The sequence below is a fragment of the Ursus americanus genome, chromosome 3, assembly GCF_024610735.1.
Source record: "Ursus americanus isolate L20-20 chromosome 3, mUrsAme1.1.p, whole genome shotgun sequence".
NCBI classification, from domain to species: domain Eukaryota; kingdom Metazoa; phylum Chordata; class Mammalia; order Carnivora; family Ursidae; genus Ursus; species Ursus americanus.
The window spans coordinates 28303505-28329891 of NC_142129.1; the positions used below are offsets into that span (position 1 = coordinate 28303505).

The 26387-nt window shown below is 38.2% G+C and overlaps 1 protein-coding gene across 2 annotated transcripts in view; it reads right to left on the reverse strand.

The window, feature by feature from the left end:
* The window catches only part of PTPRZ1 (protein tyrosine phosphatase receptor type Z1), a 168848-nt gene that overhangs the window by 9876 nt on the left and 132585 nt on the right, over nt 1-26387 (reverse strand). The window contains exons 14-23 of one of the 2 annotated variants that reach the window (XM_045792758.2): nt 19636-19727; nt 16654-16739; nt 13916-13936; nt 13653-13749; nt 10331-10413; nt 8857-8991; nt 7940-8074; nt 6599-6762; nt 4820-4955; nt 2990-3136 (exon numbers count right to left, since the gene is read on the reverse strand). In XM_045792758.2, coding sequence (XP_045648714.1) covers nt 2990-3136; nt 4820-4955; nt 6599-6762; nt 7940-8074; nt 8857-8991; nt 10331-10413; nt 13653-13749; nt 13916-13936; nt 16654-16739; nt 19636-19727 — 1096 coding nt within the window. The remainder of the gene's footprint in view (nt 1-2989; nt 3137-4819; nt 4956-6598; nt 6763-7939; nt 8075-8856; nt 8992-10330; nt 10414-13652; nt 13750-13915; nt 13937-16653; nt 16740-19635; nt 19728-26387) is intronic. The other variant, XM_087860861.1, reaches the window with a different exon arrangement.

Genomic DNA, 26387 nt, shown 5'->3' on the forward strand with positions numbered 1-26387 from the left:
GCAAGAGCAAGTGTCGCAGGAGTAGGGGCTGGGTGTACTTTTTTTTTTTAAATCATGTTTATATCCTAGTATCAAACACAAAAGCCTGGTGCAGGGTAGGTGTCTGATAAATATTTGTTTTCTTTTTACAATGAGGTATAACTATATGCAAATGGCCAAAAGACACATGAAAAAATGCTCAACACCACTCAGCATCAGGGAAATACAAATCAAAACTACAATGAGACACCACCTCACACCAGTCAGAACGGCTACAATTAACAAGTCAGGAAACGACAGATGTTGGCAAGGATGTAGAGAGAGGGGAACCCTCTTACACTGTTGGTGGGAATGCAAACTGGTGCAGCCACTCTGGAGAACATTATGGAGGTTCCTCAAGAAATTAAAAATAGAGCTACCCTATGACCCAGGAATTGCACTACTAGGTATATACCCCAAAGATACAGATGTAGTGATCTGAAGGGGGACCTGCACCCCAATGTTTATAGCAGCAATGTCCACAATAGCCAAACTATGGAAAGACCTCAGATGTCTATCAATAGATGAATGGATAAAGAAGATGTGATATATATATATACATATACAATGGAATATTAGCTGTCAAAAATGAAATCTTGCCATTTTCAGTGACGTGGATGGAACTAGAGGGTATTATGCTAAGCAAAATAAGTCAATCAAAGAAAGACAATCATCACATGATCTCACTCATATGGGGAATATAAGAAACAAAACAGGATCATAGAGGAAGGGAGGGAAAAATAAAACAAGATGTAAACAGAGAGGGAGACAAACCATAAGAGACTTAACCATGGGAAACAAACTGAGGGTTGCTGGAGGGGCAGGGGGTGGTGGAATGGAGTCACTGGGTGATGGACATTAAGGAGGGCATGTGATGTAATGAGCACCGGGTGTTACACAACTGATGAATCACTGAACTCTACCTCTGAGACTAATAATACACTATATGTTAATTAATTGAATTTAAATTAAAAATATTTTAAACATTAAAAAAATAAATAAAATGAGGTATAACTGACATATGACTTACATTAATTTCAGGTGTATAGCGTAATGATTGGATATCTGTATACATTGCAAAATAATCACCGCAATAAGTCTAGTTACCATCCCTCACCGTACATAGTTACAAAATGATGAGAACTTTTAAGATCAGCTCACTTAGCAACTTTCAAATATGCAATACAGTATTATTAACTATAGCCATCAGGCTGTACATTATATCCCTGTGCCTTACTCATTCTGTAACTAGAAGTTTGTACATTTTGACCCTCTTCACCCATTCGGCCCACCCCCTACCCTCTGCCTCCAGCAATCATCAATCTGTTCTCTGCATCTATGAACTTGTTGGTTTTTTTTTTTAATTCTACATATAAGTGGAATCATATGGTGTCTGTCTTTCTCTGTCTGACTTATTTCACGGAGTTACTTCTGACTTACTTCACTTGCCATAATGCCCTCAAGGTCTATCCAGGTTGTTGCAAATGGCAAGATGTCATTCTGTCTTATGCCTGAATAATATACTACGTTTTCTTAATTCACCCACCAGTGGGCACTTAGGTTGTTCCCGTATCTTAGCTACTGTAAATAATGCTGCAATGAACATGAGTGCTGATATCTTTTTGAGTTAGTGTTTTTGTTTTCTGCAGATGAATACCCAGAAATAAACAGACATGGAATTTATTTCAAGGAATTGTATATGTAGATAAACTTGAATGACTAATGTCTTATAGGACAGTGGTTAAGATTCTGGCCTCATAAGTGATATTTCCATTTTGATTCTGGGTTATCTAGTGTAAGCCATATCAATTCATTTATGCAGTTGTGTAGGGGTAAGTCATGCTAAAACGAGAACTCTGTTGAAAATGGGTAATACAGATTTTTTAATTTAGAAAAAAGTTATCCTCACAACCTAATGTTGATGTTTCATACACCTCTGTTATCTATTTCTGGAAGCCAAACTTCATACTTTCTCTTTTTTTAGTGTTGTTATCGCTCAGAAAAGCTTTGCCGAATAAAAACATTTATGTCTTCCTGACAGCAGGTTCAAAGCGCAGCATTCACCCCTAATCTTTCTCTTACTCCTCCAAAGACACAGAAGGTGCTGACTGAGAAGGCAAACAATCAGAAGGAACACCTCTTATGTTGTAGCCTGGGGGGAAGACGAAAAAAACCTGCGATCTCAAGGTTTGTTAATTCTCCTGAGTTTTTCCAGGGTCTTTCAGATTTTTTCCTAGATATTCCTTCTTCAGAAATAGGCCCTGTTTCTCTAGGAATCCTAGGAAGTAAGAGGTTAGTACAGGAATAAGGTGGAGCAAATCACACAGCCTCCATTCCTCGGGAAAGCCACGACTGCGCGAATCCCCCCGGCACAGCTACAGGGTCCCGTAAGATCTACTGCTGAACTCTTTGCTGACTGATTTCTGGAAGCCAGAGAACTAGGATTGCAGAAGATACGATACTGAACAAAACATACTCCCTTCTCTAGTTCACTGCCTCGTGACAAGGTGCGTGGGAGAAATTGGGGTTGAAGAGCTATTGTTCTGGGGTGGCCTCTTCTCTAGTCCAGGGGCTTCAAGTGAGACAGATTCTTCCAACGAGTGGCATGAACAGCCTGAGCCGATCACTCAGCATGAAGTGGTCTGGTTTTTTCAAAGGAAAAAGAGCACTTAGGCAGTCTGTATTATGAGGTCTGCCTGTGCCTTCTGTTGTGCTCTGTGCCCTCCTTTCTTGGACCAAGTTTGCATTTGTAAACATTAATCTAGAGTTCTTGAGAACTCTTCTTCTTGCTACTCAAAATTAAGATTCTCCTTGGGAGCGACCACGTGGCTCTGTTGCCCGCTGTAAAGAACAATAGAAAGACATGTACCCACTGTGCTCTGAACCCGTCCACACGGCCTTGTCGACTCAAATGAGAAGACGCAGGAACACCGAGTTGTGTGGCTTCCAAGAGGCTTCCAAGAGAACTCACCTTGAATTGTTTCTCTAGCTTCGTTTTGCCTGTTTGTCCAGGAATGAGGAGCGCGTTGACATAGGCATGAATGTGGCTGTCTGGCACCTCAGTCTCTTTACTAAGTATGGCCTCAACCAGAGCATCATGAATGAAAACATACTGTTCCTGGAAAAACAATGACCATAGGGAACATTATTTCAGGTTTTCTTTATATGTATATCTATATATCTATCTGAGTACAAAAGTAATATTTTTCACTGACAAAAAGAATCTTACATAATGGCGGGGTGGGGGTAGGGACCCACAAAAGACTGCTTACTAGACTTGGCAGGAAATCAGACATGGAAAAGGAGGCAGTCAGGAGACAACACAACTCTTCTCGTCCCTCACCTCTTTACTTCTTATGTGTTGACATTGGTGGGAAAGAGGCAAAGCTGTGCTCTCTGCCCAGTCTTCAAACCCCGCTCCCATGGTTTGCATGAGGACTTTCCTGACTCTCATTTCTCATGGATCTTCTTCTTCTGTCCATTCTAATTCTCCTTTCAGCCAGTCCTCTATAACTCAGCACACTTTTATGTACAGTTGTTAATACTTGTCTTCTAGTTCCTGTGTGGGACTCTTCCCTGTCTGATCTGACTAGAGTGTCATTTCCTCTGTGGAATGAAGTTTGTTTGGTTTGATTTTCACCCACATGGCCATGTCTCTGACTGCTTTCAAGCTGCCATCCATAGTTTCCAACTTAAATTCATTTTTATTTGGAAATAGGAGAAAAACTACAGATATGCAGACTTTGTGCTGTGTCATGTAAACTACATGTGCTTAAAAAGGGATATAATTTGAGCATAATTCATACTTTTAAAGAATGAAAATGAATGCATTTACTCATTACATGCAGGAAAAACCTGAGGTTTTTGCTAGCACGGATAGGCGTCGCCTGATCCACTGACTCTTTCTTTTTTTTTTTTTTAATTTTATTCATTTATTTAACAGAGAGAGAGAGAGAGATAAGCATGGGAAGGGGCAGAAGGGGAGGCAGGCTCCCCACTGAGCAAGGAGCACGATCAAGCAAGGAGCTCCTTGCTCCGAGCAAGGCACAAGGAGGACTTGATCCTAGGACCCTGGGATCATGACCCAAGCCAAAGGCAGTTGCTTATCCAACTGAGCCACCCAGGTGCCCCTGGTCCATTGACCCTTTTTTTGAAACGTCTCTGTCATCAGTGTCATTTCAAAGATATTCCCTATTTGGTCATAAAACAGACAAATGTAGCTGGCCCATCTAGGACTTATACTGCAATCACCTGCTGTTACGAGTTCGATTGTGCCCCCAAAGAGATCTGTTGAAGCCCTAACCATCCCCCCTAGAACCTCAGAATGTGACCGTATTTGTAAACAAAGTCACTGCAGATGTAATTAGTTAAGATGAGGTAGTCACTGTTGTTCTTCTGAGCAAATGGAATTGGGACACACAGAGAAGCCCTATGAAGATGGAGAGAGACGGAACGAAGTAAGGCTGCTCCGGCCAAGATCATGCAGGGCCACCAGACGTTCAGACAAGGGAGGATCCTCCTGTAGAGGTTCCGGAGGCAGCATGTCCCTACCAACACCTCGATTTCGGACTTTTATCTTCCCGAACCGTCAGGCAGGAAGTTCCTGTTGTTGTAAGCACCCCATTGGTAGTACTTGAACACGGAAGCCCTGTGAGACTAATCAACCTGCTAAAACAAAGTCTGGTCCATCCAGTGTTAGCATATCCGTGACCTCTCCAACCGTTAGATGAACACAAGTGTCCTTCTCGGTGGGGGAGGGGGAGAAAAACAGCAACAACAAAAAGTATCCTTTTTCTCATACCTCGGTTTGCACCAAATAATTTCTTTGTGAACGAATGTGTTTTAAGAAGCCAAATACGTTGACAGTTCCTTCCTGTTGAATTTGCTGCAACATACTGTCTAGCACAATGTATGTGCCTGTTCTTCCAACCCCGGCGCTGAAGAGAACACAAAGAAAGAACCATTTCAATGTCAAGCATAAGGTAAATTTGAAGCTAGGTCACTCCTGGCTATCTTGGAAATTAAAATAATTTTCTTCCCCAAGCGATTGAGCCACATAACAAATAATTCAGCAATCCCAAACCAAACAGTTTAGTTGTTAAGCATAATGCTTCAAATAAATTGTTTACTTTTTAAATTTTGGCTATGGGTCAAACTGTAAAACAACCGATTTCTGTTGGACATTTTTCATTCATTCATTTGAGATTTTTAAACTTTAAATAATTGTATTTATTCGTCATCATATATGATATAGAATGAAAATATTCTGTATCAGAGCATAGCAACTAGACATTTAATCTGAAAAAAAGGAAAGCATCAGCTCCATCCAACTCTGAAATGAAAAGGTCCTGGGTCTGTACTGCCAGGTAGACATGTTTGTGTAAAGGTTTTCACATTAGTTGGAAAATGAATTTGATAAGGCTTTCAGCTGAAAATAGCGTTTCAGTGAGATCGTGAGCAATAAAGCATAACTTCAGTCATTTCTAAAGGGCCATTATCTATTGACTTCTTCAAAGCCTCTACCGGAGGGGCAGAATTCATAGACAGGGAGTCTTTTCAAATGCTCCGACAAGTAGGAAGTGCTAGAGTGGAAAATTAGCACCTGCTTCTCACAATACGCTGGTCCTCCTCCATTTGCTAGGAAACAATCCCTGACCTTCAGAGCTCTTTTTCTTGCATTTTCCTGCTTCTCTCGGCTTATCATCAGGCTAACAGATGAAAAAACTCAAGATAGGTCTCTCAAACTTTGTCTGAGAATAACTCCAGAGATAGATAATTAGAATGTGTCAGATAAGCTGTATATCAAAGGAAAACACTTACTTCTGTAAAAACACAGACGTCGCTTTGACAAAAATACTGTACATAGAAATCAACTCGATTTGTGTGGTCATAAAGCTTGGCATGCAATCAGCACTCGGTAAATGTTAACTGTCATTTTTATTTTAACTGAAAAATATTAGATTAAAACCTCCGACACATTTTTTTCTCTTTCTTTCAAATATCCTTATTTCTCTTCATCAAATTAGTCTTGGAAATAAAGTAATTGGGTAACAATGAGTTGATAACACCTTAATATATTAGATAGAACTCAGAAAATGAGAAAAGAATTTCAATCCCAAACTGTTTAAAGACAACTTAAAAGTATTTCGACAAATTCTTCACCTTCTGTGCGCTTTGGTTTCTCCAATATAAATCTGACATAATAACTCTACAAGAGACCACTAACTCCTAGGGACAGGGGTTGTGTCCCAAGCATTTTCATCCAATGACATTATGTCGTAATAAACGTTTGTTTAATGACAAGACATTGTTCCTCCTGCCTCACACATTTAATAAGTTAAAATCCAATTCAACAGTTAAATAGAAAAATAAACATCATAAAAATATCTGGTGCTTTGAAATAGCAGTCAAATTCTGAGTCTGGTATACTCATCTCTTAGTGGTTTTGAAAATGGGCATGTAATCTCAGCCCCCTCACTTCACGAAATCATCCTGATTTTGGCAAAACCCTTGCTCTTCAGATTCCCTTTTTGTTGGCAGAAGCCATTCTGTGGGTTTCGAAACCATTTCTGAGACTCACCTGCAGTGGACAACAACAGGCCCCACAGCGTGGCGCTTGGCGTGGGCCGCCTTTCGCACAAAGGTCAGCACCGGCAGTGAGAACTCGGGCACGCCCATGTCGGGCCACTGCGTGTAGTGGTACTGTGTAACCACACGCCCGCTCGGCCTTCCTTTCTGCGAGCCCTGGAAGAGTTCAGAGAGCTTGTGTAACAGGAACACACACAAATGTGCATGCATGCCAACACACACACGCACACAGGTCCTTAAACATCAACTTGACTTTGGTGGTACATAATGAAGCAAAAAAATACACTGTCCCTTGTGATGGTTAGTTTTATGTGTTAATTTGACCAGGCTATGGTGGTTAGTAGTTTGGTCAAATGCCAGTCATACCAGATGTTCCCGTCAAGGTTTTTGTGTGTGTCTGTGTTTAAGATTTTATTTTTGTTTATTTTTTCCAATCAATGTGAAAACGTTTACACTAACATGTCTACACCAACGTGGGGTTCAAACTCACAACCCTGAGATCAAGAATCGCATGCTCTACTGACTGAGCCGGCCACACGCCCCTCCTTGTCAAGGTATTTTTTAGGTGTGATTAACATTTAAATTAGTAGATTTCGAGTAAAGCAGATCATACTCCATGATGTGGGTAGACATTATCCAATTAACTGAAGGCCTTAAGAATAAAGACTGAGGTTTCTTGAAGAAGAAGGAATTCTCCTCATGACTAAAACATAAAAACCTTGCCTGAATTTCTGGCATAAGTTAATTCTTTAAAAATCTCTCTCTCTTGGGTGGCTCAGTCAGTTGAGTGAGTTTGACTCTTGGTTTCGGCTCAGGTCATGATCTCAGGGTCATGGGATCGAGCCCCAAGGTGAGCCCAGTGTCGGGCTCCACACTCAGCACAGAGTCTGCTTGGGACTTTCTCCCTCTTCCCCTCCTCCCACTCACACACACACTCTCTCTCTCAAATAAAATAAATAAATAAAATCTTAAAAGAAAATCTCTCTATCTCAATCATGCACATAAATGTTTCTCTGCAGAACCCTGATTCATGCATCATTGTTTGTTTTTCCTTCCCTATTTCAATCTGCACCATTTTTAGTTGGCTGCGCAGTTACCACACGGGGCAGGAACTTTCATTTGCGCATCACACCCACTGCAACCTCTGGCACCACGACCAGTCTGGCTCCAAAGCCATGGCTGGCAGTTAACCTTTGGGAATGAGGCGTGGTTGTGATAAGAACTCTTAATGCCTTTAGTTCTGTATCTTTTCATCCTGCTTAGGTTATACAACCCACTCACTTAAGACCAGATGTATCACTCAATTGATGATGCCCTTCATTTGTGGACTCACCTTTTTTATCTTTGTGTTTCTTAAAGTAAAACTCCTCACGGTATAATAGGCAAGCATTTGAACACTCTTCTGAGTGACCAGAAAGTTCCCGTACTCTTCACTACCATCAGCAGGCCAGTACTGGTCACATTTTCTCTGCAAAAGACAAAGAAAAGATGCTATTTCCATATTTCAAATGCTTGATATAAGAGTTGTCCCTGAAATCAGCAGAGGTCTAACACCGGGACAGGAATGGACTCCCTCACGCTTCCAAACATTTTATTTTCTTTCTATGTGATTGGGAGTAGTTTTAGAGACTGGGATAGAATTACAGAGTGGAGAGACTTGAAAGGATCTGGTCCACACGTCCCTGTTCAGAAGAGGAAAGGGAGGTGTGCAAAACAGGACTAGAATCCAGCTGCAGCGAATTAAAATCTGTTTCACTGCACTGCCTTGCAGTGAGCCCCAGTGCAAAGGGGCTCATTACTTGTTTTCGCTGTATGAAGAATGCATGTAAATAGCAGACAGCTTGGGGGCGCCTGGGTGGCTCAGTCAGTTCAGTGTTCGACTCGATTTCGGCTCAGGTCATGATCGCAGCGCCCTGGAATCGGGCCCTGCATCTGGGCTCCATGGTCAGCAGGGAGTCTGCTTGAGGATTCTCTCTCTCTCCCCACCTCTCTCTGCCCCCCCCGCTCACTCTCTCTCTTTTCCTCTCTAAACATAAATAAATATTTAAAAAAAGAAATAGCAGATAGCTTGATTTATAGTGAAACTCTGACCTACAATGTGAAGTTTCATTTTAGCTGTCATACTTCCTAGAAAGGAATCCTGATTAGGCTTCATCACTTCTGCTGCTTCCTGATGGTGACTCTATTAAAAGCACCTTAAAGCACTTCTGTTCACTATTTGGGGGATGAGATAGTAGATTACCTACATACCCTTCCTTTCTCCACGAGGTTTGTTATCATGACGATAACTTCCACGTTATGCTCCCATATCATTCTCCAGAAATCTTCGGCTGTGGATTTCAGTGGGCCTTGGGCAGCAATGTAAGCTTTTGGTCTATTGTAGCCCTAAAGAAACAAATGACAAATATTTTTACTAAATTACTGATTCTGTGCCATTTTTACTGTTCAATATGTAAGTTTTTAAGGTCAGTGCATTTATTTCTATAAAAGAAAAACCATAAAAAATAATCCTGCAATGGTGGAGAAACTTGATAGTACTAGCAAAGACAGCAATTCTTTAACTATGATCTTTATTTAAAAAAAAAGAAAAAATAGTTCTCTTTGCTTTGATACAGACACTATTCTCTGTACCTTTAGTCCAAGTCTGTTTTAATCTAAGTCTGTGTACTATGCTGGTTTTGAATTGTGCTGCTCTGAAATGTGTCTGAGGCATTGGGGCTCCAGCTGTCCACAACAGTTGGGAAATCTCTGGTGTTGTCTCCCTCCCCTCCCCTTGGTGGTACTAAGCAGTGCTAATCACTACTAGCTATCCTTCACTGGGCACCCCATGTTACCCAAGATGCTTTATGAACATTTACCTGAATCCTTGCAAAATGGAAGCATCATCCTTGATCTGGAGATCAGGAGAAGCTCAGAGGAGTTAAGTGGCTTTCCAAGCTTTCCTGGCCACCCAGGGACAGGGCTGGGATTCAAAACCCATTCTAACTCCAAAGCCCGTGTTGGATATGACATGCACACTGCCTCTTCCGGAAGCATGAAGTGGCTGCTTATACCAAATCCAGTGTATAACTATACCTGGTGCTCACTTCTCCGAATTAACTGTTCCACACAGACTAAAGGCACCTAGACTTCGAGGTCAGTGTCAGGAAAATAACTGAGCTCCACTGACATTCCATTGACCACAGTGACAAACCAGTCAATTTAGTCAGTGGTCTGTGCTCCCTGGAGATCTCTAATAAGTCCCACATAGCTGGGTATCCTGAGAAGTGCCAGAGATCGTAAGGCCGATAACTGGTTTAGTAATCACGTGTTTGCCTTTTAGCCAGGACCGCCTTGGGACTGTCTCTGTCAGGATTTATTGATCACGTGCTATCTATACAATATTGGGCTGGGAAATGTGGGACATTCAAAATAAGCAGGAGTCCTGGCCCTCATATTTAAGGAGTTATAAACCTATCCAAATGTATATATACATTCTACCTTGAACATTCATTTCCAACCTGAATTACCTCTCTCACCCATGAGAGAAACCAAGTACAAGGACTTGAGTGTTTTTCAATCTGAAATCCTTTAGCCATTAGCCATGGGATGTCCTACTGCTGACTTGTACTTTTTATTATCTATCATATAACATGTATTAAGCACTCTATAAGTACAGCACAATGGTATAATAAATTCATAGTCTAATATAATTTCATAAGTGTTTCAGTGGAAGCATGCTTACATCAACATAATTGGCATTGATGTAATCTGTCAGTTTGCCATCTTTCTCAGCAAGTTGTGCAAGCTTAACCCTACTATGATCATCTGTAATAAAAAAAGAAAACATTTCACTATAGCATGGACTACTTTTCAGCATAAAGGTCATTTATATTTACATAATGATACATCAAATATAATTAAAATAAGTGCAAATATAATTCACTTTTAGTAGTCTTTATGGGGACACAGAGATGACAAAGATAAACATAGCAAGAGCTCCTGCCCTCAGCAAGTTGTCTAATGCAGATGATGATCACAGACTTATATACGGAAAGGAATGTTCGGATGTCAAGAGCGGTGAGAAATATGAGGGGGAACTTGAAGGCAGAGATTGTGTTGGTTTGGGATGATAATAAACATGTTCATAAAGGTTGGAAGGTGATATTGGCATCTTAGACGGGTTTCTAAGGATGGATCTTGGGGCTGTGAACAGTGGAGAGTCACCGAAAGGGAGAGAAGGGTGTTGGAGGGGGGTGTCTCAGAAAGCTACGGAAGGATGGCAGCATATGCACTCTTGAACAGGAGGCTGGTGGAAGGAGAGGAAGTAGAGGGAAATAGAAGGAACCTGGGAAGTTTCTGTGAATGGTTCCAGCCAACAGCTCATTCAAGGGGACAACCTCACAGAGTTGCTACTGCACAGTGAGGCAGGAGAACAGCCGCCCAAGAACAGGGGGTGGGGGTCCGGCACTGTCTACTTAAAGGGGGTGAAAATGATGGTAACTCAGACATGGTGTACGCGGCAATGAAAACACACTGAAATGAGGACTTTGAGATTGACTTCAGTTCTACAGGAGAAACTATATGTATTTTGGAGGAACAACACAATAAGAAAGGGAAGTGTTACTAGAAGGAAAATTGGTAGTTTCATGGGGCAGAATTTATTTATTCTTTTCAAGAAGTGAATACCAAAGAAGGTAGAAGAAGAAGAAGAAGAAGAAGAAGAAGAAGAAGAAGAAGAAGAAGAAGTCGTCGCAGTAGTGACTACAGTCCAAACCAGGACAATCAGAGAGACATCCTGAGATATTCCTGCTTCTGGGGCAACAGCTGCTCAAAGAGCAGGGAATGGATGCGGAAATAGATATATGGCACCGGAAAGATGGGGTTGATGCCAGGCTGACCTACTGTTTTGCGTATTTTGGTTCTCATACTTTTAGAGGGGTATTACTAGGTAAATTTTCTGGGTTGTTTTTCTTCATTTCTACAATAGGACTGTTATTATCTATGTGCCAGGTCATTTCAGGGATTAAATGAAATTGTGTATTTACAGAGCCAGGCACACAGAAGGTGTACAACGAATGTTAATCTCCGTCCCCTTCTTAATTACTTGGCAGGTGTTTTCTATTTGGCTTGCAGAGGGAAGAGTTTAACAACTTCACCCCATCCAAGAAGCAGCTGGATTTTTATCCAGGATAGCTGCTTCAGTCGAGGAAGACAGACATGAAGCAGAATGTCCTACTAAAACCTTCTAATAAAAATTGGTGTCAGCCCTGTGGAAAAGAAGCAGCATCTATCCAAACTATTTAAGAAAATGTGATAATAAAAGGGTTAGTATCCAGAATAATAAAGAACTACAATTCAACACCAAAAAACCAAATAATCCGATTTAAAAATGGGCAGAAGACATGAACAGACATTTTTCCAAAGAAGACATACACACAGCCAACAGACACATGAAAAGATGCTCAATATCACTGATCATCAGGGAAATACAAATCAAAACCACAATGAGATTTCACCTCACACCTGTCAGACTAACTAAAATCAATAACACAAGAAACAACATGTGGAGAAAGGGGAACCCTCTTGCACTGTTGGTGGGAATGCAAACTGGTGCAGCCACTGTGGAAAACAGTATGGAGGTTCCTCAAAAAGTTAAAAATTGAAATACCCTACAACCCAGCAATTGTACTACTAGATATTTACCCAAGGAATACAAAAATACGAATTCAAAGGGATACATGCACCCTGATGTTTATTGCAGCATTATTTACAATAGCCAAATTATGGAAACAGCCCAAGTGTCCATCAACTGATGAATGGATAAAGAAAAAAAAAAAAAAAAAAAGGTATATACAATGGAATATTACTCAGCCATGAAAAAGAATGAAATCTTGCTGTTTGCAACAACATGGATGAAACTAAAGTATTATGTTAAGTGAAATAAGTCAGTCAGAGAAAGACAAATACATACAATTTCACTTGTATGTGGAATATAAGAAAGAAAACAAATAAGCAAAGGGGAAAAAGAGAGAGAGAGAGAGGAAAACCAAGAAACAGACTCTTAACTATAGGAAAGACACTGATGGTACCAGAGGGAAGGTTGGGGGGGGTGGGCTAAATGGGTGATGGGGACTCAGGAGAGCACTTGTGAAGAGCACCGGGTGTTGTATGGATGTGTTGAATCACTATACTGTTTACCTGAAACCAATATCACGCTGTATGTTAACTAACTGCAACTTAAATAAAAACTTAAAAAAAAAAAGGAGTGCAGTTTCATTTTGATTGGCTTCCGGTAACTAGGACAGAACCAGAACTTAAAAAACCAAGGTGGTAACACCATGTTCACAGGACACAGGGAGGCCCACCGAATATGTAAGGAAGGGGAGGAGTATACATTTTGGGGGAGGGGATGTAGATGGATTTCTAGAGATGGAGGGGAATATAAAGGCAAATAAGAGGGAATAGATGTAAACATGAGATGTTGTAAGAAGATGGAAGAAAGACGGTAATTTCATAGGGAAAACACAGGTAAATTTGCATTAAACGAAAGAGACAGATCACTGCTAGTGAGGAAAAAAAAGAGACAACAGCTAAGAAAATAAAGGGAAAGGAGGAATAAAAAAGAATCCAAGTAGCCCTCTCTAAGACCCCAGGAAGAATGGCAAGAAAGAGAAGAAAAGGCTAGAAGGAAAAATAAAGTCTCAAGAAAAATCTATTTGGTTAGTAAATTCACATAGAAGTAAACAGATCTCAAGTGAAAACAGGACCAGGGAATATAAATAATGAGGGAAACCTTAAGAACAGATTTATAGCCCATGAGCCTTGTAGAAAGGCCTTGATTAAAATTTGAGTTTGTTTTGTTTTAAGGGGACCTATCGTTAATTGTAGGTTGTATTTCAGTTAGAGGACTGTGATGCCATGTACTATCTAACACAAGCCTTATTCCTGATACCAAGGTCCTGAAACAGCGATACCGAGGTCTGCTGTCAGACGTCAGGGCAGCACGTACGAGCCCAGGAATGGCAGTGCTAACAGAGCCAGGGCTGAGTCAAGGGTATACTCACAGGCAACGATATTTATGTACCGGTTCTTGGGCTTATTCTCGGGGTGATTGGAGCTGTCTGCTGTAATACCTAAATCAACAGTACAGCTCTGCACTTCCTGTAAAGAAAGGTAGGTACAACGTTTGAACACCTCTCCTTGCAAACAAAGTGCCTTAAAAATATAACATAGAAGACAACACAGATTAGTCTATCCCCAAAACATTTTTTTTACATGTTATAACTATTTCTTGGCTAAAAGAAAATGCAGTGAAATAATGCCTTACCTGGTAAAACTCTTTCAGTGTCTAATGAGGGAATGAATGCCAAAAAAGTAAAGAAATCAAATTCCACAGCACACGACAAATGAGAAAAAAAAGCGTTCGTATTAGGTTTACAATGGAAAACTATGATCATGCAATAAATACATTTGTCAAATAGTAACAAAACAGAATGTTTCAAACAGTTGCATGCAAATCAAAACTTCTAACAATTTGGAACCTTAAAATCATGTAAAAGGAAAAAAAATAACACTTTTGAAAGGGGACAGTGGTATAATAATATGAATATAAAAATGCAGATGAGAAAAACCATATATTTGATGACACATTTTGTTTTATTAGTCAGATTTGCTAATATCCAAATATAATTTTATTTGACCACTATAGCACTATTTGAAACTCTGAATTAGTGACACATTTTTTATTTATTTAGAATAATTTTAAAGATTCAACAATAATTTTAAAGATTCCTATTAGGTGGTTTGTAATAGATTTAAGACCGTCAGAACATTAAAAATTCTTCTAAAATTTTTTTTATCACATATACTATGTCATTTTGAAACAAAATTTAGCTAGCACTACTTTCAACATATTTAATTAGTAGACCTCTTTTTAATTTAAACTTTGATGGCTACAGAAAAATTATTTCTGCCAATTATCTTTTAAAATGAATTAAAATCCTTTTCAGCGATGTTTTCTATCTAAATACATTAGGTAGGAACTTACAATTATTTAGTATTAAGATAATAACATGAAAGCTTTATAATTTTTGAGAAAGCATATAACCCAAATATGAATCTGACTCATCAGCAAATGGCCCAGCCTCCCTATAAGTAATCTTTTAAGGCCTCTTTTGCAGTAAGCCATTCTGACTCTAGGTTTAAACACAATGTAATATTATGAACCACTTAAAAGGCATGGCATTATTAGTTATTAAGCTAATTATTAAGTTAATGAAACATTTTCTTGAATCGCACTGTGAGTTAAAAGCAATGGAATTAAGAATACACTTTTGAGTAAAAATGTGAGGTTATTTTATTAATTTAATTATTACAAGCTGCTTAATAATATTGAAAATGATTTTATAGTTGTTAAAACTATGAATCTGCCTTTGTGCATACGTTATCAGCAACTTTTACTATAAATTGTCTATTTTTCCTTGTGGTTTTTAACATTTGGAAAATGAGACCCATCCTTGACACATCCTCCCTCTTTCAATTACAATTTTGTTTGATGTGAGCCTAATAGTTTCTGTGAATTAACATATTACCGCCTACCCTCTAATCTCTATTATGGTAAGAAAAAACAATTTGATGTCTTAAATATGTAATTCTTTATATTATTCCCCTTTATGTAGTCATTGCCTCATACTGCTTTCTATTTCAATGATGTAGATTTCTTTTAAGATTAAATGAATTGGCTTCTATTATTTTTAATTTAGTGAAAATGTATCAGATTTCACTTCTATTTCTTTTGATTTCTTAAAGCTTTCTAATTTATGGTATTTTCCTTCCCTAAATATATCTTGGCTGATGTGACTCCCGGGAAGCGGTTGCTGGGTGCAAGGGGGAGAGTGGGACACCCTCTGATCAGGATCAGAGTTCAAAGTGCTTCAAAGAGGGAGGTCCCTACAGCACTTCTGGGTTGGGAGTGGTGGAGACAGAAAAGCAATGTGATGTGTCCTAGAGGGGAGGGGCTAGAGGGGAGCCTAAAGATCCCTTGTTTGCTGGAATGGAAAGTATTATGTTTGAAAATCACAGACCTAGGTTTGAATCCCAGCCCCACTATTTTTTTAAATTAATTAGTTATTTATTTAAGTGGAAGTACAATTAACATGCAGTGTTATATTAGTTTCAGGTGTACAGTATAATGATTCAATAATTCTATACATCACTCAATGCTCATCACGATAAGTGTCCCAACTCTGCTATTTATGAGTTGTTAACTGACTTCTATGGAAGTTCTATATGAATAGAAATAAAAACCAAATAACTTCCAGAGTTGGGTGAAGATTGAATGTAGAAGCATTTAGTGCAATGACCGGCATATTAGGGCGTGCTCAATAATGGTAACGTTATTTTTTTGTGGTTGTCATTGTTAACTCTGGGCTTATGGTTCCTCATTTTGAAAAATCTGCTTAACTGATAGTTTAGTGGGTCATGGTAAATTTGCAGCAAATTTCCCTGCCTCTTTTAACGAAGAGTATTTTATGGAATATTACCAGAAAAATTTTTACTGATTGTGCAGTTTAAATGTTTTTTAGAAATGCATATTTTCTTGAGGAGAAGATGGGACTTTACCTTGTATAATATTTATTAGACCTTATATAATAAATGCTTCTGCATTTACACTGATGTAATACATACAAGTAAGAGTTTATATGTACTTTGGTTGAAAATCATGAAATTTAGTAGTTTAGTATAATTTATATAATTTAGAAAATTAAAGGAATCAGTGTTACTAATTCAGATTAAAAGAAGAATACTGGAATTCTGTACTTTATGGGAGAAAATTAACAAATTTTTTTCAACGAGTACAACTTGGCTTTTAAAATGGAAAACCAATTTTCTAAATTATATGATAACCATAACACATCTCCTAAACACATAAGTGATTACAGAACTAATATACTTCCTGGAAGTGAAAATGGTTTCAATGTCTTTAGGTCAAGAAATAGCCTACCGCTGAATCTTTTAAATTTACTATTTTCCATATTATTTAAAATAGGCATATTAAAATCATACCTCAAATTCTTCAGTAAACCCACTACTTGCATGTAAGTCTGCAACATGTTTTGGAAAGTGTTTTATTGGAATTGCTCCAACATCATCTAAGTAAATAAAAAAAAATTAGTTTGGAAAGGATAATTCAACAGAAAGGAATATGCCTCTCATTTATAAAGATTGATAAAGTGCCTTCTTCTCAAACAACTTCAAAGTTCAATTATTCCTACAATTAAGCAACAATGATCAATGATCTCCAAATTTACTCTCAATCATAACCTGCATTTTATAATTCTGATTTGACCATGGATCTCTTTTCCATTCATACTCTAAAGAAACAAGAATTAATGTTTAATGTTAAATAATGAATACCACCAAAGCCTCACGTCTTACCAGTGGACTGCATCTTTTTATGGGTAACTTTCTTTAACACGAGTAGGAGTTGCATTTACATTAACACATTTAACAGGAATGTGATTTCTGGGTAAAAAAAGATGCAGAAATAATATATTTTCAATGTTACCATGAACTAAACATAATATATAGTGTAATTTCAGTTTTATAAAATTACATAATTTCATGTTTTATGGTTAGTCAGATGTTTACATTTGAAGACATTTTTTTCCTTCTCTCTATAAATAATAGACAACATTGATATGCAGACTATTCATTAAGGATAATGTCAAAAACCTTTGGGACTTTTCATATGTAAAATTTCAAGAACTCTAACTTGAAAATATGCTATGTAAACAAAGTCATTGGATCTGTTAATTAATTGTGAAGGGGCCAAATTATTTTAACTGGCTCTGTTTTTTCTTCCCCCCCTCTGGAAAGACTTTCTTAGATGAAACATGTTACTGGTTCACAGTATGCAATTTCACAAGTGATTTCTCTGACAAGGAAACATCAAACACATTTCACTAGAAACACTTATTTACATCAACAGATGTTCAGCATCTAGGCCATTTAATATTTTTAAGCTTCAGTTACCAAGAATTTGTTGATTTTTTTAAAAAGTCGAATCCATCTGTTCTCTCTCCTAGATGAGTGAACCTGAATACTAAAACTGAATTAGCCAGTTAAGCTTGAGAAACACTAGACAAAGGTGTAATTCTGCCTTCACATCTACAGAAGGACCTTGCCTGGAAGTAGCTTTTATAATTAGACAAGAAAACAGAAATAACTTCTCACGTCTAAATCATTAGCTCTTCTCATACGGGTCCTTCAGACCCATCGATGTTATCCCGCACAGCTAACCTCTTTTCACAACGAAGCTGACTACTCTTTACTTGGTGTTTTGGTCCTTTCTTTCACGAACTGGTCTGCAAGTAAGTGAGACTAACATATAATTTTAATTTCTGATTTACATGAAAAGGCAGGTATCTGGGTGATCTGGAGCGCAGGTGAAGTGAGGAAATGCCCTTGATCACAACTCTTCTGAGAAGTAGAACGGGATTCTGGAGTTCCCGGACAACGTCCTGATTTGGGATTATTTAGTGTTAATAACAAGTGATGTGGACTTGGGATGATACCGTGTTAATTTGCTTACCCATGCTGAGGGTGTCTGTAGACGAGGTACGAAAGGGAAGGGAATCAAAATGCAACAGATACCCGAGAGCTGACAACCTCAGAATTCTTAGTATGTTAATGAGAAAGTGTGCTGTCCTAAAAGGTACAGACTTTTAAAACAATCTTCAAACACAGAAATAAATGGTGGCTGAAGACTCAGCGTGGATAATAGAGGAAAAAGCCAAACACTTCTAGTTCCTATGCCCCCTGAAAATTACACAGAAAATGCTTCTCTCTCTCTCTTTTAATTTTTTATTATTTTTAATTTTTTTTTAAAGATTTTATTTATATTTGACAAAGAGAGAGACAGCCAGCGAGAGAGGGAACACAAGCAGGGGGAGTGGGAGAGGAAGAAGCAGGCTCCCAGCGGAGGAGCCCGATGTGGGGCTCGATCCCGCAACGCCGGGATCACGCCCAGAGCCGAAGGCAGACGCTTAATGACTGCACTACCCAGGCGCCCCCCTCTCTCTTTTTTTTAAATGTTTTTTAAATCATGAGATTTCAGAAGATAACGTCTTGTGGAACTTGGGCCTCTAGGAATAACATACAGAGTATCAGTCAATTTAAAAAGAGGCCTCTGTAAAAGAACCACAATGACGAATTTTTCCTTCTGTTTTCCCTGGTTCAGTGGTTCTCTGTGTCTTTGTTTTATCCTCTATCCTCCAGAGCTTCTTCCATGGTTCACATATTTCTAGGCAATTCCTTTTTTGTTACCACTTCTCATTCTGAAATGTCATAAAATATTAATCAAATAAGTGTCTGTGATCTTACAGTGTGAACTCGAGGGGCAACGGATGTCTCAGTCAAAATGACCTTGGCTAATTCCTGAATATTGCTAACCAGGTAAGTTCTGCTAAAAATAGACGGTATTCAAACTGTTTGACATTATGACTGTCTTTCAGGCAATTACACATTCTTTGTGCCCTCATGTTTTTCTTCTACTCCCACCGTTTTATAGGTTTTTTTTTTCTTTACCGCAGTTAAGGAAGCTTTTCTCACATAAATTCAGATGATCAGAAGGAAACTAAGCTTTATCCTTATCTTTGTTATTTTGTCGTATCCAGCCTTACTGCATTGGTTTAGGCTGACTTCTGTGGTTCAGGCTTCCATTAAAGTACTAGAAATGACTGAAGGTCAGCCTTATTCTTAAATAATATCTCATTGCTATGTTTATGTTAACAGACTATACCTGAATGTTATGAGTTATTTTGCCATATCATCTATATGGTTAAGAATGTTCAAAATTAATGAAAATAAGATAGAAACCTTGGTGCCCGCTACATGGCAGTAATGCATACTTTGGGCAACTGCTGAAGTATTTACTCATCTCCATTAGAGCCATTTGCAAAGTACTCCAGTAAGGACAAGCCTTCCCGCATTATGCTTTTCACTCAACATCTACCGGCTACTCGTGGTCACACCTGAAGCTATTACCTGAAATTGGAAAGACAGGTGTTGGAGGTGTGGATATGACTCGAGGGGATGTGCTGTCCTCTAAATAAAAGTGTGCAGTCTGGAAGCATTTCCTGGAAAGAAAAGAAAGCGATTTATTTACTAGCTGCCATAAGCTGCCATAAGCTGAGCTGCTTGAAAATTATGACACAAATCTCCAGAATTAAAACATAAATGGAAAGCTATATCTATTTTACAAAACACGAAGTATTAAAGAATTTCATGGCTTCCAAATGTATCTCAATTTTACATGTGCCAGATGCATCCGAGTGAGGAGATATCAGACACACTGAAAGCAGAGATGGCATCTGAAGTTGTAGTTGGTTGGTACCCAACAGGATTTTGCCAGGATAAGGACACTTAACACCTTAATTACTCTCCCATCGTTGCGATACACCAGTGTGTTCTGCCACCTTGGCTGGGACCGGAGTGGAAAAACTACGTCCAAAGCTCTTTTCACTCAATATTTAAGTGACTATACTTTCTTGAGCATATTCAGCTGCTAGCAAAAGGTAGCTAGGACTATGTAGGAATGTAATTCCACAGTGGTAATATTTTGATAAAAAAGGAAGACTGCTTTATACTGTGAGTATGATAATACAGTAATGACACAACGAAGTGAGGAAATAATGAGCATATAACCAAAAACAGGCGTGATTTTCTTTCCAACAGATGCTAGCCTTGTTGACGAGGGTTTTGAGAATGAATATATTTGGAATCAACGACAACTATGACCTACAATGTCACCTGAATCTATTTTCATTCAGATAATAAGAGTAACATCTGGTAAGAGCACACCACAAACTATTGAGAAGAGCAAAGAACCAACTGCTGCTTCAAACTAATGCAAACCATACTTAATTAAAAAAATTTAGATAATTAAAACTGCTAATGACACTCTTTGATGTGGGTCATTTAATTTATTTGAAATATTATTCATGAGTGGTTAGGTTTAAATGGAAATATCTGTTTGGGTAAAAATGCCAATCTCATTTTCCATTTGAGATTCAAGCTACAAGATATTTATTCTAATGAGCTTTAACATAACATTTGTTCTTAGAGGACACACCTTCATTGTCAAATTTTTTCAGTAATCAGTTCCCTGCGTAAAATTCTTCAGTGGCCTCCCCGTGGAATTCGAGTGATATTCAATTATTTCAGCAAGGGTTATAAGACCCTCCATGACCTGGTCCCCCACCTACATCAGGGGTGTCCTCTCCTAGCGTCCCCTACTACTAGGCTCAGGCCCACAGATAATCAAGAGAACACAAGAATGTCTTCACGAGAGAACAGGTGGTGTAGAGGAAGATGAGTGGATGTGGAATCAGGTGTCAGAGGGACCTGCACTAGGTCCGCATTCTGGAAAGTGGAAAGAGTACACCAGACTACGAAGAACGGGAGGGCTGAGGCCACAGGTCTCGTGATAAAAAAAGACTACCCACCTGAAAGTGTGCATTTGAGCACAGCTGAAACCAGACGGGAGCAGAAACTACAGGGGGAGTTTGGTCTATCTGGGCAATCACAGATGTAGTGCGTCCTGCCACACGGACAGGAGAACACTGGGTTTGGTCCCTCTAAAATGTGGTTACACAAGCTGGTAAAAGAGTTTCTGTTTATTTTTCAATGAATCTTAAAGCTGTAAAATGTCTTAAGGGACCTAGTGCAAGATCACAGCAGATATAAGAATCTCCCTGACATCTAAAGATTATCTCCGGTGACAAGGACCTCACTCCTTCATGAGTCATCTTTAGTTGCTAGACATTTCTTTCTCATACTAACCGAAAACTCTTTCTAAGTACCTCTAAGTGGTACCCAAAGAGGAGGCTTTTTCATTCCACTGTTATGCCTCTTACTGTTGATATTTTTTTGGTATCAAGCCAAAAATCTATCTCCCTGTTACATTGATATATTGGCTCAATTTCTGTACTTGACAGATTTTTAGATGCTGGTACCCAAGATCTTTCAGTACTTAAATGCTACCTAGCTATGGCCCCCACCTGTTTTGACGTTCTCCTTGAAGTTTATACTCCAATAATACAAACGAGTTGCAGGTCACTGAACATGCCTTGTCCTGTCCTCACTCAGTATTTCTCCCCCCTGCTTTAAACATGGTTCTTCTGACCAAAATGCCTCACTCAGGAATATGCCAGGCAAACGCTATCCTCCTTAAAGACAGCTCGGTGGTATCTTCTCTGTGAAAAAGCCTCTCATTCCTAAGTAGCCGCTAGCACTCCAGTTTCTCTGTTTTCAGTACGCCCAACACAAACTTCCATTCCTTTACAAAGACTGTTTGGGAAAATATGGTTAATTAATCCAAGGATGACCTTCACTTTCTGAACTCTATTCTACATAATTTTAAATATTTTTTTATTAATTGTTAGTTAGTGCTATTATTTTGCAATATATCTGTTTTGTGCCTATATCCTCATTATGTTTTTTAAAAGATGGGGCCATGTCTTTTGATTTATATAAACCCAACTCTGAATGCAGTGCCAAGAGAATAATAGGTGTTAAATGTTGAAAGATTAGATGGATTTCTAACTAAATCCCACTAACCATAGGTTATTCGGCTGCATCCTAGACTTCCTGCCTACCTGAGCCTCAAATGGGGTAACTTAAAATCTCAAAACATTCAGGAGGGAGAGGTGAAATATATAACTAGAGGAATACAGATGGATAGATGGATGGATGGAGAGAGGATGGGTCTGAGAAAATGGAAAGAAGACAGCACCTCATAGAACAGAAAAAGGTAAATTAAAACTTATTGGTATTAGTTTAATATGTTTAATATTCAGTGTGGGATCTGGGTAAATACCAACTCTACTCTTTTTAGTTTGTAAGCAAATATTTGTTGGTCTAGCAAATAAGTGGTCCCATAGTGTTACTTGTATTAACAAGCAACAAAAGGATGTTATAAAATCATACCAAAAAACTTGTGAGTGGGAAAAGTTAAAACAGTGTAGGATAAATTCCTGATGAAGGTAATAATATATTGCTTCAGTATATTTTATAGCGCAGTTTTACCTAGGAAATGACACTCTGCTAGACGTGCATGGTACTGGGAGGCTTCCATTCTGTGTTGGGAGCTATCCTTAGTGACTTATAAATTTGAAGTTAAGATCAAGAGAGAACTCATATTGTTTTCTTCCCACTCCCCAAAGCCAAAACAACTGTCTATGTAAAGTTCTTTTCTATACTGATTTTGATGGAGTGCTGTTTTGTTGATTATACCTGTGGTATTTTTTAGGTTCCAACTCTTAAAAAAGCTCTCAAAAGTTTGCCCTTTGTCTTCTTTAAAAAGAACTTTTTTGAAAATCTTCCATATTGAAGTCATTTTGCAACTTAGAAACTTACAATTTGGCTCATGTAAATTCTACCTTAAAACATCTGGAAAATAATTTCAAGGCATATTATTTAATGTATGACAAGATTCAATATCTATAGTCCATCTGTTCTGTATAAGCAGTGAATGTCTTCACGTCTATGTGCTAAGTGTTGATAACTATGTCTCTTGCTAATTATCACTCAGCCATGATGAAAAGAGTGATGACTGTTTTAAACTTGTAGACATAGGTCCTATCAATCAATGTTAATCTGATTATTTGATTTACACCTTTTCATCACAGTAAGTATTTAGAATTAAAAGCTAGAAATGTGTAATTATTATTCCTTTTTTTTTGGATCCTTATACAAATATAACCATATTCATTCATTATGCTGCAGCCATCACAGAAACCCTAAAGAAGGTCTGACTGCAGTCTTAGAGATGATCTAGTGAACGCTCCCCCGAAATGACAGAGAGAGGAAAACCAGTTCATAGATGGCTAAGTGACATGCCCAAGACCATGGAACAAATGCCAGGCAGAACTGGGAAAGGGACCCAGATTTCATCACCTCGAATCTGTTCTGTCTTCCCGCTACAACATGCTTTCTCTCAAGGTTTACACAACACCTAGGGGACCACCTTGAGTGAGGCGAAGAGACAAAAAAAGGACTCGTTATATCACTTTACAATTACTTTTTTCTCCTAAGAAATTAGGTTAGAAAAACATTTAAATATATTGGCTCGGAAAAACTCAAAAGGACTATGTTACTATTAGGACTTTGGTTGGTATGCTCTTCTGTTTTTGAACCTTTCCACAGGCTGTTCTTTCCACAGGGGTCTACGTTTTCATACTGGCTGGCGAAATCATACGCGTCTACACCCGAATTTGAGTATCTCACAAAAACCTTGAAGAATGCACTAGCATCGTCATTTTCTGTCACCAACTAATACCCCTGGTGTATTACTGATCTAAAAAGTTACATTTTGAAGTGAATTAATTTCAAACGGATGTGAGAAGGACAGATATGTTAAATTTTAAATGGGTAAGTGAAAGAGTGACAGATTTTACCAGACTGTTTGATAGATAGATATAAAATATATACATAAAATCATCAGAGTGCTCATATTTTAAGCTAATGCACTCTGAATTCAAGGTACATAAAGTGTTGTTTGTGAGGAAAAGAGAAACATCTTATGGGTGAAGGTCGGCTTAATCTTTTTCAACTGGTAATTTCTGTCTTTTTTCTGCACATAATATAGATGAGATGACTCATTATTAATAGAATATAAAAACCATTACAAATTTTAATTTTCCATGAAATATCAAATCATATTAAATAAGACACTTTCAAATTGGCAAAAAATAAACTTGAAATACTAAGTAATAAAGATTAAAATTCTCCTCCTAATTATTTCAACATCATAACTGTAAACCATCTGACATTGTCATTGGAAATTTATTCTAAAACCATTTTTTATGAAGTATAATTTGGGTTTATTTTCCATCTTAATTAAAAAAAAATAACTCTAGGGGCGCCTGGGTGGCACAGCGGTTAAGCGTCTGCCTTCGGCTCAGGGCGTGATCCCGGCGTTGTGGGATCGAGCCCCACATCAGGCTCTTCCGCTACGAGCCTGCTTCTTCCTCTCCCACTCCCCCTGCTTGTGTTCCCTCTCTCGCTGGCTGTCTCTCTCTGTCGAATAAATAAACAAAATCTTTAAAAAAAAATTTAACTCTAATTCCAATTAACTTCAAAAACTGGTTTGGCAGGGAAAATCAGATTAGATAGAAACCAGGAATAACAAACACAAAATCAATGTTGGTAAGAAATTTGGCCAACAAACCCAGTGGGGAGTAGGGAGAAAAGCAATATGAACTCTTGCTGAGCAAACATTTATGGAATGTGTAGTGGGTTCATGCTACTCTGCTGAGCATGGACTCTTCTGTAAAGAGTCATTGGCAATGATAGGATCAATGAAGAAAGCAGCTTTGTTTGCATCACGTTATGGACAAAATAGACTGCCAACTCATATATGATAACAGAAGTATGACCTGTTCTCTGTACTCTGCAGTTTACGCTTTTCAGATATGAAACACAGCTTGTCATGAAAACATTCTACCTTAGTCAACCGATGTCCAACTACATGCAACTGCACCTCCAGACCTCACTGTCTCAGACACTCCCAGCTGCCGCCTGCTTCCCATTCTTCCCACCTGCTGTGTCCCTGCCTGGAAGGCTGGTCTCCTTTACCTTCACTTTCTGAACCCTATCCAGCTCAAGCCCTACATCTTACACTTACTCTGTCATCCTGGCCTATCAAGATCACTTGTTCTCTGACCACTGTTACCATTAGTGATTTCAGTTGTCATGTGTAGATTTTTATATAGTATGTTCTAGATTTTTCATGGAAAATTCTCAATAAGCATAAATTTCTCAGCCATAGTGACATTCATTCATTTATTATATTTTCCATAGTAGTCAACATTGTACTACACACATGGGAAATGGTCCGTAAACAAGGTGAATATTTTTGAATGAACTGAGAGAATATATTTTAGGATAACACATAAAGAGTGGTCATATGAACTTATAGGAAGATGTTGCTAAAAAAAAAAGGAATTAATTATAAAGCTTCTGAACAAAATTCTCTTTTCAAACAAAGGAAGACAGTACTAAGGATATGATTCCTTATATTGTCATAAAGCTTTTGTTTTCCTAGATATAGTTATAATAGTTATACTGACTTACATTTTTCCCCAATAAACTCCTTAATTTGCAGTGTGTTCTGCTCGCTACGGGACGGGAAGCTTATAATGGGTGCAATTTTCTTTGTCTTTTAAAAATCTTAATAGGATATTGACGACAGCAAAGCTATATTTCATCCTCAAGGCAAATTATAATTAATTTTAAAATCCCATGCTTCTTGATATAGTCATCAACTTTATTTCCTCATTATATTCATATTTTAATTGCATGATCTTTCCTTTTATGTATGGGGTATCTTTTTTTGTTATCGGTATGCCGTTGATGTGCGCTTGTATAAAATCCACGATTATAAATAAACTATGTTTTTACTATACCAAAAATTATGTTTTCCTAAACAATAACTTTTGAAATTGTAACAGCTGGAGCATTTAAGCTGAGAAGCTTAGATTTACGTTAAATGCTATGATAATGATTGAATGTTAATGAGATTAATAAGATAGTATGCTGTCAAAATACTGTATTAAATGTCAACTGAAGCCGGAGTTCCTCCATTTTAACTTTAATTATTTCATCGAAGTATGGAGAACAATCCCATCTTGTATTATTATGTCTTTGGATTTACAAAATCACCTTATTCATAGCTAAATTCATGGTAGCTCAAGTAAAAGAAACTTTGAATATGCTTTGAAGAGCTGTCAGGTAAA